General features: G+C 40.6%; 1 protein-coding gene across 1 annotated transcript in view; it reads right to left on the bottom strand.

Annotated features, from left to right (window-relative positions):
• Positions 1 to 7,905: 7,905 nt before the first annotated feature.
• Positions 7,906 to 16,642, bottom strand: part of LOC104373133 (protocadherin-23) — a 121,656-nt gene continuing 112,919 nt past the window's right edge. Inside the window, 4 exon segments of the mRNA XM_086612498.1 lie at positions 7,906 to 10,535; positions 11,979 to 12,117; positions 13,860 to 14,146; positions 15,636 to 15,766. Of these exon segments, the coding sequence (XP_086468624.1) occupies positions 7,906 to 10,535; positions 11,979 to 12,117; positions 13,860 to 14,146; positions 15,636 to 15,766 (3,187 nt within the window).

The raw sequence follows: 16,642 nt of genomic DNA, 5'->3' as shown, positions 1-16,642 counted from the left end.
TGAAGGTCACCTTGGCTGCAAGGTCTTGAAGCCTCAACCTCTCATCACTATCCTTGACAGACTCCAGCAGTTAGTTTCTTTTGTTGTGAGATTGCAGGTGAGGAACGGAAGCTTTCTGTTCTGTTTACTTCTCAGTGTCAGGTCTTTAACATGTAATTCTGTCCCTGGCAGGCAGCTGTCTTCTGGACCAGCTGAGCTGGCAGCCACTCAGTTCTTCTAGAGAGTCCTTGCTAACAGAGACCTGCTCCATGTCTGTATGTATCTTTGCTCTTCCTTTCAACTGCAGTTTATCTCCTCTTCTCTTCTCTTTCATAGACTTTCACATATCACCTTCTTTGTTATCATTGAGACTCACACAACATTTCTGCTTAGAAGACACACACAGTAGACAAATGTACACACATTTCAGAAGCATGTAATCAACAGTCACTGGAAGGACTTTGCTCAGATTATGAATAATGGATTTCTCTCTTAGGAAGAATACCTCCAAATCTGTCTTTTTTAATATACATTTGATGCAGTTTTTTGGTAAATTAAGCAGCTCAGTGGGTGATGGCTTTGATGGTGTTCTACTAGTCTTCGCTATTGCCACAACACATCACTGATTTTACCATGGGATACAATACCAGACACTTTTGTTTGTACATGTGAGCATTATCATTGCTACAAAAGAAAAGAGCTGTAACAAAGAACTAGCAGCTCTGCACTCCCCAAAGCACCATCTAGCAGTCTGGACTATCACAAGATCTTCCTGAGCAGTTCATGTCTCAAGCAGGCAGATGACTTTTACTCAATCTCACATTTCAAAATTCAGTTATCAAGATATCCTCCTTGTTTCATCATTTCATAGAATCATAGAATAGTTTGGATTGGAAGGGACCTCAAAGATCATCTAGTTCCAACCCCCTTGCCATGGGCAGGGACACCCTCCACTACACCAGGTTGCCCAAAGCCTCATCCAACCTGGCCTTGAACACTTCCAGGGATGGGGCATCTACAACTTCTCTGGGCAACCTGTTCCAGTGCCTCACCATCCTCTGAGTGAAAAATTTCTTCCTTATATCTGATCTAAATCTCCCCTCTTCCAGTTTAAATCCATTGCCCCTTGTCCTGTAACTACATGCCCTTGTAAAAAGTCCCTCTCCAGCTTTCCTGTAGGCCCCCTTTAAGTACTGGAAGGCTGCAATAAGATCACCCCGGAGCCTTCTCTTCTCCAGGCTGAATAGCCCCAACTCTCTCAGCCTGTCTTCATAGCAGAAGTGTTCCAGCCCTCCGATCATCTTTGTGGCCCTCCTCTGGACTCGCTCCAGCAGCTCCATGTCCTTCTTGTGTTGGGGACGCCAGAGTTGAACACAGTATTCCAGGTGGGGTCTCATGAGAGCAGAGTAGAGGGGCATGCTGGCCCCTCTACTGGGGGGGCTGGCCTGCTGGCCATGCTTCTTCGGATGCAGCCCAAGATACGGTTGGCTTTCTGGGCTGCCAGCGCACATTGCCGGCTCATACTGAGCTTCTCATCAACCAGCACTCCCAAGTCCTTTTCCTCAGGACTTGGCTCTCAATCCATTCTCCACGGAGCCTGTACTTGTGCTTGGGATTGCCCTGATCCACGTGCAGGACCTTGCACTTGGCCTTGTAGAACCTCATGAGGTTCTCACAGGCCCACCCCCTCCAGCCTCTCTAGGTCCCTCTGGATGGCATCCCTTCCCTCCAGCATGTCCACAACACCACACAGCTTGGTGTTGTCAGCAAACTTGCTGAGGGTGCACTCGATCCTCCTGTCCATGTTGCTGACATGGACATTTTTACACTACTTGCAGTAATCAAATTTCCTTATTGATTTTTGTTTCTATGGTATAAATATCACTACTTAGCTCAATTTAAGTCACAAAATACCTCATTAAACCCCATCCAGAAACTGTCGGTAAGAGAAGGCTTCTGTTACTAAACCCTCATTTATATCTAATTATAACAATGGAACATAGTACATTCTTTTAATAAGAAACATTCACATCGTGGCTTCACACCTTAACTGATTAGGGATCAGAATCTCTAATTTTCAGTTATTAAAACTAAGCTGAAAGAAAGGTATGAGGGATGAAAATGGTGGACACAAACATTTTACCTAGATACAGGAAAAAATCTGGAAGAATAGTGGGTGAGTTCAAACACATCATTGATTAAGCTCGGTGTATGATATTCAGCAACAAAGTTTATGTAGTTTCTGCAACTCTGCAGCCAGAGAACAGAGTAGGCTGCTGAAACTTATTGATCTCTACCCAGTGAATGCGTGATCGAACAATGGCACAAGATGCTCCATTAGTGTGACGGAAGTTAAAATTCAAAGTGCAAAAGCTGCAGAGTTCAGCTTAAAAGTGAAAAAAACACATGCACCTCTCAAAAAAACCCCACAAAACCCAAATAAACCCAAAAAGCCCAACAATCCTCTCAACAAACCCCAAACTCTTCCTGGCTACCTTAATGTGAACTGTTGTTAGGACCATTTTGAAGACTAATTCTACCCAGCACTTGACCTCAGGTGAAGTGCTTACAAGACAAAGACAAGTAGAGAAAAGTCCTGTCTGAAGGCATGATTATTCTGTGCATCCAGTAAAAGCAGTAGCAGATCATTCAGCAGACCATAGTTTACATAAAAGCAGAACCAGGAAACAGTGAGTGACCTTTCCCTTACAGACCTTCTCAGACTTCTCTAAAAGTCACTCCAAAATAAGCATATAAAGCAAAGCTTGCATCAATCACCGTGAAGCATAGAGGAACGTCTCCTCCAAATCCACACACTGCCCCTCCCTCCGCCCCACGCTGGTTCTACTCTCTTTTCCAGGCTCTTGATTTCCCTTCTTTTAATGCTCCTTCCTGCTGGGTTACAGTCCTGCACGCCGGGGAGCCAGCTCTCTCTTGCCAATGACTCTTATTACGGTACCAGGGAAGCACACATGTTGTCCATTTCTTCCAGGTGCGTTTTTTATTCAAGTCCCACTGAAATTACTGGAAGAAGTCTTGGGGTGTTGGATGAGAACCCAGTATTTTCAAACCTTTTGGAATTAAATGAACACTACGGTTTGTTAAAAGGAGGATGCTGGAAATGAGCCCACACCCAGCTAGATGGGGCCTGAGATAGGAATTTCTGAGGTCAACACAAGCAGGCTTTTGGTTATGGCACCAGTAACACCATTTTAGAAACACTTTTGAATTTCCCATTTGAAAGTTTTCAATGAAATGCTGTAGGTATATATTAGTAACGGCAAGGTATTACTCCAAGTTGGGCTAGTGAGTCAGCATCATCTAGCACCATACATAAAGGTGACATTTGAAAAGGGAACAGCTATTGTTGGCTGACCAGCTCTCACAATCAACAGCTCAACTTCAATTTTCTGAGTTTTCTGAGAGCTTTTCATAGGCCATTAACATGCGATTTTAGGGAAGGTACCCAGGATGGTGTTAAATACTGTAAGCTTTACAAAAAGTGTTAAATATAAGATTATTCAAGTGGATAAGCTGACAGTTTTAAATGTGGCTTGCAGTGTGGTAATCCTTTGTTTTGAACACAATATTCAAGAAAATTGAGTTTTTTAATTGTAATGAGATTTTCAACTGACATTTTGAATATCGTGGTGGATCACTTCAGTCCTTTACCATGATATCTGCATTTTCAGGCATGTGGTTTGGCATCTAACGCTTCATCAGGCATAGAAGTTGGTTAGGTCAGTCAAACATTTATACAGCAACAGGAAGTGATTTTTATTTTTGTGACTATGATCAGCTAAAGGATTTGATATTTTCAACATATATCAGTTACTTGAGCAATGTAAAGAAACAGAACCATTTCACAATTCTGATGCCTCTCTCTATTCCTTACAGATGCTCCTCTATTACATTTGATACATTTTAGAAGAAAAGCATCTGACATTTTACAAGGAATAGCCCTAGCAGCAATATAAAGTGCAAGTCTAAACCAGAAAGTTTAAGATCCTCAATTTTCCTTTCTATAAGGTTCCTTTTCTTTTGTTTAGGCATCCAGATTTTTTCCAATGTTTTAAAAATGTTCTACGTATTTAGGGGGGAATTTTCAAAGCCACCGAGACGATCTGGATGCCAGACTGCAGCTCTTTTTGATGAGATCTGAACATCCAAATGCATACACAGACTGAAAATACATTAGGCTTTGTATACATACTAGAGAACAGCTAGCAGAGGTAGCACAGCTAGCAGTTATGCAACACCCAAAATTATGCTCAGTTTGATTCTGCAACACCTTAATTATTCCAACCAGGTCATCTACAGTGACCTAAGCCACATATTGCCATAGTGAGTTGGTTCTGCTGTGCCAGATACTAAAGGCAAGAAGCTGCAAATCGACTTCACTTGCAAAGTAAGCCAAATTCTAAATATAAAACTCCCACTACAGTATATTCAACTATGAAGTTGCGACTGCCTCCTGTTTCAATTAGCATTTTTACAGCATTTTAGGGACCACCATCCTTCATGCTTAGCAAACTGGTGCCAGTTTCCTCTCTCTGAGGATTCCCTTGGGACTTCAGTCCCAGGGACTGGTTTTCGAGGAGTGATGTAGTCAGCACACATTGAGAGAAGATCTAATCTCAATGGCCTTGCATGCCTATGATAGTCAACTGGATTGCCAATTGGCCTTTGACTCCATGAGCTGCAGAAGTAGAAAGCCATACATAGGCACAATCGTCAGTCTAGCACTAGCTGATATTATAGTAACATTTTTTTCTCAGGGCAGCATTTTTTGGCTTATGGGTCTCCCAAAGACAAGAGTTAAACATAGTTCTTCAGGAAGGTACATGTCAGTTAAAGAAAACAAGTGACATACGGCGCAGAGAATAGATGGCAACCAAATATAAATGATAGTAGGAACTGGCATTTCAATAGACTTAGTAATAAGGGCTCATTTTTATCGGAACTATTTTTATCTAAAACTGCTTTAGGAATGAATTCCTGTCTTCAGCTGAAGATAAAACACAAACTTGTGTAAGTAACTAGTGTTTTAAGTATCATTTTAGAAAATAGGTATATATATTTTTATAATCTGTAAATGATGGATTCCCTAAAAATACAAAGGTTTTTTCTCTGCACAGGAATCTGCTTGAACGTCAATTTAATGATTACTACTGGTAGATGGAATTTTGATATCCATTTGGTAGCGATTTACACCAGTGTTTTCAAGGCTGCCAACAAGCAAATCCAGAAGGCAGGCAGCCAAAATTCCAGAAGAGACAACTGTCTTTTATTTTATGGCTTATGCATTTTGAGCTTAATATGATTTTCCACTAACAAGTTCTGTACCTTCTCCAAAGTGTTAAAACTGGTGTGCAGAACTGCAAAGTAACACAGCCTCTTCGAGGCAAGCTAATATTAAACGCATGGTAAATTACAGAAGTTATACTGTTTACTTAGGGAAAAAAAACAGTAAGGTTGAAAGAACTACACAGGATATATTGCAGACACTTGTTTCAATGGTCACATTTTTAAGCTTGACTATATATATGAAACAACAACGTACCAGCCAAGTGTTGTTACTCATGTGATACAGAATGAGCAAATACATAAGAGACAAGGAAAAGATTGCTGCAACACTTGAACCAACGCATACTTTGTGCTCCTTTATCTCGTGCACTTGATAAATAGGATGCAAGTCATATCTAATCCTTTCAGAAAGGTATCAAAACCAAGTTGCATTTGAAGGAGCAAAAAGAGCACAAACAGAAACAGGGTATACTCACTTTTCAAGCAGAACTATAGGAACTGGGCACACATTAGCATGGTGAGGTCCAAATGTTGTGCTAAATATGATGACTGAATGCCTTCTATTTCTAATGCTAATAGCATTCCAGTTGCAACAGCAATATTAGTGAAGAAAAAGCTACTCATCCACTAGTCTAGACTCTATACATGAAATGAGGCCCTAGGTACCACTTCATATTCATCAATGTGAAAGATAAATAGTTTTGCTGTGTAAAGGGTTCATTCTTCTGCTGATCATCCACCGGAAAGATGACCCCTATCAGGACAGCATGTGCTCATTGCTCCTCAGAGCAATAGCTGCCACTTGGCCATGACCATCTGAAACTGAAATCAGATTATCTAAGTTGTTGACTATATAGAAAAGGTAGTTTCTGCGTGCCATGTGTCTCCTGAAACTGCAACTGCACAGAACTGAGCACAACAACGAACATCTCTCATTCTATTAGAAACTACTTTACAAGTTAAGACATGTAAGTCAAAACTGAACAGGTTGTAGACAGCATAATGTTAACAAGTGGAAAAAAACATTCCTTCTGAAATAATGGCCTTAAACCAATACCCCATGTTCAGATATGAACTGAGAAAGATTACTCCTCTTTGCTTTCCTCTTCCCAGCCCAGGTTTTTGTGTGACTATAAAACTTACCATCCTGTCTCCTTTCTTAGCAACGTTTCTCTACCCTGATGAATTCCTAAACTACGTCTCGTTTCATAGTCCACGGCAGTACAAAGAACAAATACCAGCTTTAAAAGAAGCACTCTTGCATAGCAGCATCGATCCTCTTGCATGACAGTACAGAATGCAGTTGCAGCCTTAGAAACAGGATCTTATTCAAAGACAGGTTATGAAGCCACAGGCTGCAAACCTTGACATGCATGACTGAGGAAATGACAAAAGCTATTGCACACATGATGTTGATCCCGTAAGGTCACTCCATCTAACCACACTGTGTGCTTTTCCACCATCTGTTATGACCCGTACAATATGTCCAACTCATAACAGATTCCCAGGCACCAATCAGACCCCTCCCTGTAGCCTAGTTTTAATACACACAATGCAAATGATTTTTAAATATGCACCGAAGAGAAACCAGAGTCACTCTAGATGTATTTTCTGTGTATTTTATTGATCTGATACAATACACAAGCATACACAGCAGTACAGGCATGTGTATGTGTCTGGATATACATACATACACAAAATGCCATATGTATGATACATACAACAAACAAGGCCAGATTATCTGGTCTTGCAGAGATATGCCCAGCACAGGACCAAAGACCAGGGTGGAGGCACTCAAGCCCTCCAGAGCTGTGATGCTGCCCATCTCTACAGCTGCCTGGGGACCAAGACAGCCTCTGTAACAGGTCAGAAAGACAACAGGTATCTATTTTAGATCTAGGACTAGAGAAGATGGTTGCTTTTATCTTACCACTGGTTATTTTGTTTTCCAAGGGTGATCCATTATTATTCAGATAATCATGACTCTGTTGGCTTTACACCAGGAGATAAACAAAAGTAAGATTCCACAGCACAAAGACAGCTAATAATGCCTACCAGGGAGCCATGGCAGATGATTAAACTGCACCAGGCCCAACAGGTTGTTGGGACCCGGGGGCTGAGATGTGTGACATCTGGGCAAAAACTCCAGGAAGAGCTCAATAGGAATCTTTGCTTTATTCTTTGCCCACCTCCAAACCTGCTGTACTTACACATCCCTCTACTACCCTCTTCTAATGCGCCCAGAGAAGCGGTCAGAACCACCAGCACGCTAATAAAGCTTTTCCACAGTAAAGGATTACCTTGTTATTGACATATTTTATGAGAAAAACAGTAAAATTGGTCAAGTTGGTTATCGACACCTGGCTATGTGATTTACACAGCAAACAACAGTTGTTGGGAGCTGAAAGAGGAGAAGCCTCATAGCCTCACAGTGTATTCTGGGAAGGACAAAATGGATAGTTACCAAGCTTGTGGCTATTTTATATTTTAACTTTTCAGCTCATGAAAACAGAAAGAATACTGGTGATATAGCTCTGACAGGCATATTTTACTTGTTAAACAATAACAAAATACATTTTAAGCCATATTTTTTACCATAAACTACCATCAGTTAATAACCTAGACCTGAATTTCTTCCTCTGCTGCAAGTTCATGGCTTGGATCAATAAGACATGTTCCTATCATTCTCCCATCAGACATTACCGGAGAAGCAGTAGGTGTCTGCATGGTAAGTAAAGAGAGAGAAGGAGAAAAACTGGGGGTCATGGTTGGTGGAGGGTATCCCAGATTATGGATAAGAGGAGAACGAGGGTAGTTTTTAAATGCTTGCCCTGATATTGTATTTGGCATTCGTGGTGGCACTGTCCTTATGCCAGGCTGAGCTACTGATGTTATCAAGGGAGGAGGAAAAACAAGAGATTCTTTATCCTTAGGAAAGCTATGAATGTGTACGTTTTCATCTTTCAGTTTTGCAATATCATTAAACACTGAGGCAAGAGGTTGAAATCTTGGTTCCCAGCTGAGCACATAATCCCAGTTATAACCACCTCTGAGATCCTGATCAGAGGTGCCAAGAGTTGCAAGCAAATCATACCCAGAGTCCTGCCTATCCGACATCCAAACATATTCTCTTGTGAGGTCTATCATTACATCTTTCTCTTTTATTTCGATTTTCTTAAATGTTTGAGACAACATTTTGTTATGTGCATAAGCCGTTTCACAGGCTGCTTCTCCACCTTCTCCTTTAACGGCCCGCACGCTCTCCATGCTTTGTGTGGTAGCCACGACATCTGTTTCTCCGGACTGACAGGAGAGCTGATCAGACTCTCTTGGGATCCCCGAATCTGGCACCCGTGAGCCGCGCTCACTCAGTGCCGAGCCGGCGCTCTTTCTGCAAGGATGCTCATTGATCCTTTTGATTTCCTCGTCCTCTGCTGTTTCTCCTTCGGCAGAACCGTGGCCACTGGAGTCTGAATGCCTGCAGGGGGCACCATTGTTCTTCCCCTCTCTGATTCCTGCCAAGCTCAGCCATTCTGCTATGGCACCCACGGGAAGCATACTACTCTCAGTACTTTGGATTTTCTGGCAGTCCTTATCTTCGCTGGCTGAATTTGCACCAGTGGCTGAGGAGGATACTGCTTCTTTTTTCACACACGAGTTCATCAGATCTTTCCACTTATGTCTCAGAATAAGCGCAGTAAGACTGACCGCAAGCAGAAGGAACACTATCAAGGAGACCGAAACGCTAATGGTCAGGCTGTATGCTGACACTATGGGATAACTCTCAGGAGAATTGGAAACATTTACCAAAACAGTGCATACTGTGAACTTTGACTCAATTCTGGGGCTATGAGCTCTTAACAACAATTCCAGGGTGTCATCATTCTTTTTGCTGCCATTTTTCTTTCTGTGAACAGGTTGAGTCAAATAAATACTGCCACTGGTTTGATTCACGGAAAAAAAGGGAGAAGTTTTTAGCAGGGAGTAATGAACAACTCCATCCAGTCCACCATCGCTGTCTGATGCTGTCACTCTGCCAAGCAACTGGCCTGCTTCGTTCTTGTCAGGAAGATCAAAGAAATACTGATCTTGAGTAAACACGGGCTCAAATTCATCTCTCCCTTCAATATCTACCTGAACTGTAACAGTGGCCAGTGAGTCACCCTTGTCTTTTGCTTGGACTATGAGACAGTACTTATTCTGACTTTCGTAGTCAAACATTTGCTTTGTATGAATATCTCCTGTCAGAGGATCGATGAAGAACATGTCATGGTCTCTAGGAGCTTCACGATGAGCCAAACACGAAGACTGAATGGAGTAGGTAAGGTGGCCATAGGGGCCTTTATCAAAATCCAGTGCATTAACAGCACACACAAAGGAAAAGGTAGGCAGATTTTCACTGACAAAGCAGCTCAGGCTGGGAAACAAAAACAGTGGGGCATAGTCATTGTCATCTAGGACGCTGACAAGGACAACAGAAAAAGCCACGTTTTTTACATCAGCTCCTCCATCTGTGGCCTGAATGATCAAAGTGAATTTCATGGTATCCTCATAATCCAGCGTTTTCATCAAATCCACTGATCCCATTTTCCTATCCAAGCGAAAATGTCCCCTGTCATTTCCAGAGATGATAGCATAAGTGATCTCTGCATTAGTGCCTGCATCACAGTCATTTGCTGAAACTTCAGTGACGTGACTACCTACAGGGATGCTTTCTTTGACATGAATATGGTACTCCGGGCTGCTAAATACTGGAGGATTATCATTAACATCCAGTACAGTTATAAGCACAGTAGCAGTTGAATTCAGGGAGGGCGTTCCACGATCAGAGGCGAGGAGGACCAAACAGTGAGAAGAAGCCGTTTCCCTGTCGAGAACATTGCTCAAAACAAGATTGCCAACAAGCTTGTAGGATGTTTCTGACTCCACGACAGTTGTTTCAACAGAGAATAAACTGTCAGAATTCCCATCAATAATAGAGTATTCAACATACGTGTTTTCATGTGTCCAATCATAGTCGATGGCTGAAAACGTGAGGATGCTTTCTCCAACCAAGGCATCCTCGCTCACACTGAGATTGTACAGCACCCTTGTGAACTGAGGGGCATAGTTATTTACATCTTCTACGTGCACCTCGACAGAGGTCACTGCACTCAAAGCAGGACTGCCACTGTCCGTGGCTTCTATTAGGAGCTGGATAACGGGAATCTTTTCCAGCTCTATCACTGGTCCTGTAGCAAACACTGAACCTGAAAATAAAACAGAATTAATAAAACCCCACACTCACTAAGGCAAGTAAATGTGATTCCAAAAGCTGAATCTAATCAGTCATATTTGAAAATTACTCAAATGTAACAGCTACACACCCCAAAGCAACTCTAAGAAATCAGGGCTAATGCTGCCAAGCCTACTCACAATAATGTATACATGCTGCATTTAGACTAGCAAAAATTTCTCTTCTTTGTAACACGCTGTACATGCCAACTGCAGAAAACAAAAAGGCAAAATAAAGCTAAGGAAATACAGGCTATGCTATGCAAGTTCATTACTGAAGGTTGTTAGTTCTCCTTGTTTTTCTTGCAATCCAGTAACAGCATTATAGGCATGTTTGTTACTTAGATAGATATGTCAGTAAGTTATATAAACATGTTCCTTTCAAATTGCTTATCTAAACATAAGGGTTGGGCTAGATGATCTTTAAAGGTCCCTTCCAACCCAAACTGTTCTTACTACATGTTCGTAAACCATCTAACCTCTCCTTCACTCTTCAGGGTGTATAGCTAAGCACCACAGAGATGACGCTGTGTGACAGCTTTCTGATCACAGTTAAAAATGACCATTAGCTAAAGATAAAGACAGGTTGGTGAACACAGAGTAACAAAACAGCTTTTAACACTGGGTGAGACATTCATATTTTCAGTGTTTGTAGTTACCATCACCCAGCAAATACCGTCTTCAAAAACTCACCTCATGTAAACATCTGGGAACAGCAAATAAGTACCAAGAACTTGCCCACTGAACAATAGTTACATATCATTTTTGCAGTATCTAGTAATCTCTGAAGTTGCTATTACCAAAAATTGTATGTACACATGCATATAGACACACACACAGTTTGCTACCTCCCAGAGCACTACAACATTAGGTCAGAAAATTTAAAATGGTAAATCCCCTAACTATTGAAGAAAATTATGGACTTTGGAGAGAACGTTCTCAATTTAGAAAACTTTTAAATTCCATTTAGGATTACAGGATAACATAAGCTCTCTAAAGAAGCAATCCCAAAACCATACTGGCTAAGGTGTAGAGAGGCTCCATTATGAGAAGTTCAACTTATACTGAAAAATATTAAGTATAAACTTAGATTGAATGAAACCTAATACATGAGCTGAAATGTTATGAATGCAAAATGTACAGTAACTTTTCTATTAAATCACATCAGAGGAATAGCACCTACAGGATGTTGTGACTAGCTGCCTCGTGCATGGTTCAGGGACAAACTGAGAACTCTGGTTTTTGGTGCCATCAGTTCCTCAGTGATAATGGCAGATTTAGCCAAAACATATGGCGGCCTTTAGTCATCAAAGATTTCCAGAACTGAAGCAATCACTGGCAACAGGTGAGGAAGTGCAAAGTGGCTCTTCAATTTACACTAAAAAATCTTAAATAATAAACCATGCTTACAGACTCACCATTCTTGTGATCAATGGTGAATCCCTCAGAGGAAGAAAGAATTTTGTAGGAAATCATTCCATTATCCTCCGAGTCCCTATCCACAGCAGAGACTGTCAGAACAGTGGCATCCATAGAACTGAGTTCTGGTAAGCTCACCTGACACGTAAAGAAAAATCACAGTTTTGATAGAGCTTAATAAAAGATTTTGAACATTAAAAATACATTTTCATTCATTTGATCATATTAGAAAGAAAACAAACACAGTTCTGAGCTTTGGAAAAAGTTTCATCTACTCATTTTCTTCTGGGACAAAACTACGAAGAGTTGAGATATTGAAAACAATGCAGATATTGAAAATGATGCATACAATACAGCCAAAATGTATAGTAAACTTTAAACAGTAAAATCCATTTAGTTCTAGTTCATAATGACAATGAGTTCAGTGAATCAACTGAATCTCTTTTTTCAATAGTACACTAATAGAAGGAATATCTACAATGGACTGCAACTAAAATTGGCTTTTCTCTCTGTGTTCAGAAACACTTTGATTTTCATACATGGAATACAGTCTGCAGCGTCTGGAATATATGGTCAACCGTTAGGAAACCCAACACACGTACCCTGAAAATTCCAGCACCAGAGCACTTAATCATCACTGGATTATTCCTATAATTTAGTTTTTAAAAATGCTGCTTTTATTCTTCATATAATCTAGGAAACTGAGAAAGTCCTTTTCCCTTCTTAAGAGCTTCCATTATTGAAGTGTTTTTTAGACAGTGACACAGAATTTCCTGTATTTCCATCTGTGCCCACTGCTTCTTGTCCTGTCATGGGACATCACAGAGGAGAGTCTGGCTCTGTCTTCTTTACTCCCCCAACCAGTATTTATAAACATTGGGAAGATCCTCCCTGAGCTTTCTCTTCTCCAGGCTGCATGGTCCACGCTTTAGGCTCTCTTGGTCCTCAGTTCAAGCCCCACAGCCTAGCCCCACACAAACAAGTCCTAAGGAAACAACTCCTGCGGCAGCCTTATTGCAGTGTCATTTCACCTGGAGCTCCAGGCTTTGCCTCATTCCCACCCCTAACCCTAACTCCAAACCATGACATGCTGAGCCTTAGCCCAAGTCCCACAGCTTCAAGGCTGATGAAGCCAGGGCAAAACTCTTTTAGCAGCCTATCCTTGAGAGCCTTGTATGATGTATGCTCCAATTCCTTTAATCAGTTTAGTGGCCCATAGTTGTCCATAGTCACTAAACCAGCTTTGTTTCAAAACAGTGTTGGACAACTTGACTCCTATGACAGCCTAGCAGTTCAACTGCTTATCTGAAAGTCCAAAAGCTGAGCTCTGTACCCTCCTCAGTCTAGTAGGGGATCCTGGGGAGGTCAAAACTCATATCCCTCACTCCTCAGATGAGTGCCATTGCTGTAAGGCAGGGTAACAGGCAGATTACAAACTATTATGTGCATGACCTAACACAGGAACATTTTCTACACCTCTGTGGAGCCGTGCAACTGAAAATGAAGAAATTCATGCCATAGTAACGGGCCCAGAATAAAAGTACCAACTTGTTTACCATTCTCTCAGAAGAAATAAGTTCTGAACACTGGACCCTGCTCCCCAGTGTATGGAGTACAGCTAGCACTCATATCTCTTTCCTTCTGCAGTCAGAAACCATGAACATGAAAACCAAACAATTCCCTCAGTCCTTTTAGCAGAATTCCTAGGATGGGGCTGGGATTTCCCAGAAGAGTTCTGCTCTGTTTCTGCTTAGTAATAGTTTGCAAAGACCTTCCTTCTCAGTGCTCAAATGCACTTGTAAGATAACAAGCACTCCGACTATTTATCATCATATACAGAAAGACATCACATCTTTGTTGTCCATTTGCCACGTCCCCACCTGATACAAATCCTGAGTAAACACTGGTGGGTTATCATTGACGTCCAAAACCAGGATGGTGAGTTCTGCTTCTGTTTGATGTACAGAATCTGAAACTACGATTCTCAGTTTATACACAGTAGTTTCTTCAAAATCTAATGGTTCCACCACTGTGACTATACCAGTGTGTTGATCGATGGAAAATTTCATTCCAAGACTATCATCATAAATAAAACCAAACTGAAGTGCTGGCCTGGAGTCCGCATCACTTGCTGACACCTGAGTCACTATAAAACCAGGCAGGGCATCTGAAACAATAATTTTCAGAGTAAGTCAGAGCTAAAAGATGATGTTACACTTTCTGAAGATTTTGCCGATTTTGTAATACTGAATCTTAGATACATGTCATCTTTCTGTATGATCTTTTGGTGTATTTTGACTTTGTGTTTTACAATAACAGCAATATCCAGAAATGCTCTGGAAACAGTAGCTTTATTTCTTCAAATGCATCTGCTTTATCCCAATTTTAATTCATGTATTCTTTAGACTTTCCCAGATTTAGTGTAGCCATAACTGTTTCTTCACCAGCAACAAGAACTTCCATGGTTTTCCACATGCATGTAGGTAACATGAATTTATTGAACAGTGTCAAACTTTCACAAGAATATTTAACTGAGGCATCAGAGGCCTCTGGTCTTTGTAAAGCCAGTAACTGTAATTCTGAAGCTTTCCAAGAGGAGAAGGCAGCCACTAGAGAGAGATGAGACATCCAGCCAGACCTACATGGCACAAAAATCTTTAGAGCTCAAGATACGTTCCTGTGAGATTAAGAAACTGAATACAGATGTCTTTTGTCATGTGCCACAGTGACAGTACCAGGGACTGCAAACTGAACCTATCAGTGATCATCTAACAAAGCCTCGAGCTAATAGAAACTAAACATTCCCCATTTGCATGCCTGGGGCATCAAGCCTCAAACATGCGGTGTGATGTCCTAAAGCAAATGATCTTAAACAGAATACAAAAACCTAAGTAAGTAGCCAGTAGTTGACAGCTGCTGTGCATCCATGACTCCCATACTTGTCATTACCAGTGAGAGCTAAATTTAGGAAAGCCTAAAAAAATATCACTAGAAATACAGCCTTTATATCTTTTGTTAACAGGAGTACTGGAATTTCAGCACTTAAATCTTTATAAATGTTCAGCTGTGTATCTTAATGCATCACATATATGATGTCTGTATTTGAAAATGCTGGTCTTAAGATTCAAGGTCTACAAATGTTGAGCTTATGTCACACAATATACCAGATAGAGGCTGGGATGAGAACTCAGGAGGTCCTGGGTCCTCCTCTTCATGGCCATCAACTGGATCAAGCTATAAAGCATTTTAAAGATTCATTCAAATTTATAGAAATTATTCCTTTCATCACAATGTAGTTAATGTCTAATTTCTAGCAATGACGGTTTTAACATCAAGTATTTTTATTGGAAAAAAGTAGAAATTGAAGACATCTGAAGAATATGACACTTCAGATTCAGATGTATTTCTGTAGAGTTCATTTTCCTCCTTCTGAATTGCCTATGGTTTTGCTCCAAACTATTCTTAAACAGTATCTAAAAATTAAGAATAATACCTCTGAGAACAAAAGCAGATCACAATTTACTTTGATATCCCAGTATTAATGCAATTCATTATCCTTTTTACTAGAGTCATTTGATTACACAAATCACCAAAAGCACTGTTGTTGTTTGGCAAATTCCAGTCTTAATAAAACTTAGCTGAACTATCACACTTACTTTCTGGGACCTCCACTTCATGTAGTGGCTGGACAACTGGAGCATTGTCATTAACATCTAACACTTGTATCCTCACAATACTTGTAGCAGAAAGTCTGGGCTTTCCTTTATCAGCAGCTTGTACAACCAACCTACAATTAAAGGAAGCAGTAATTGCCACTTTTGGTCAGAAATCACAGAATTATCCACCAATGTTATAAGCAGCGGAAAATTACCAAAAAAAAAAAAAAAATTAGCCCTTTCTCCTCCTCATTGCAACTCTTAAATTCCATCTTTCTTTCTGTAAGGTTGACTGTCTGGAGTTTTATTTTTTGCGTCTTGCAGGAAAAACATCCAGCAGATTCTAGGTGGAAAAACATAACAAAAATCATAAAAGAAAAGGAAGTATTCATCTGTAGTCATTTCACTCAGTTTCGTACCAAATGGAGGTGGTTAAACAAGCTAGCAAGACTTCCAAATAAGACACATCTCTCCAATTGGTAAGTCAGAACAGGAATTAAAACTTAAATACTAAATTGTCCATTGGAGGAACCTAACTCTCCTCTTTGTTTATAAAGCGACAACAGGAATGTTAAAATTGGGTAACATGAAAACATCCAAAGTAATATTCAGCCAAAATGTCCTCAGAGATATGAAACAGGCCTCCTATTATATTAGAAATGTGAATGATAAAGTGAAAAATCTGAATACATGCACCATTTGACAGTGGCAAAGCTCCCACTGATTTTAGTGGGACTAGAATCTCACTGTCAGCTTAAGAGAGTGCCTGTAGACTGCCATTGTACACCTGCATAATGATGGGTAGGGGATTCTGTTAACAACCTTTTGATTTACACAAACGATGCAGTAAAGAAAACAGTAAGCAATAACCCGATTAACACGGATAAAAGGATGTTTACTCTGTGGGAGCTTCTGAATAATAAAGAGCAAATATTTATTGTAAGCAAAGATTATTTGGAAGACTTCAGCCCTCTCTAGTATTAAATATTATTCAGAAGGGAATTCAA

Source organism: Tauraco erythrolophus, chromosome 5 (genome assembly GCF_009769465.1).
Source record: "Tauraco erythrolophus isolate bTauEry1 chromosome 5, bTauEry1.pri, whole genome shotgun sequence".
Classification (NCBI taxonomy): domain Eukaryota; kingdom Metazoa; phylum Chordata; class Aves; order Musophagiformes; family Musophagidae; genus Tauraco; species Tauraco erythrolophus.
This window is presented reverse-complemented; position numbering and strand designations above follow the sequence as displayed.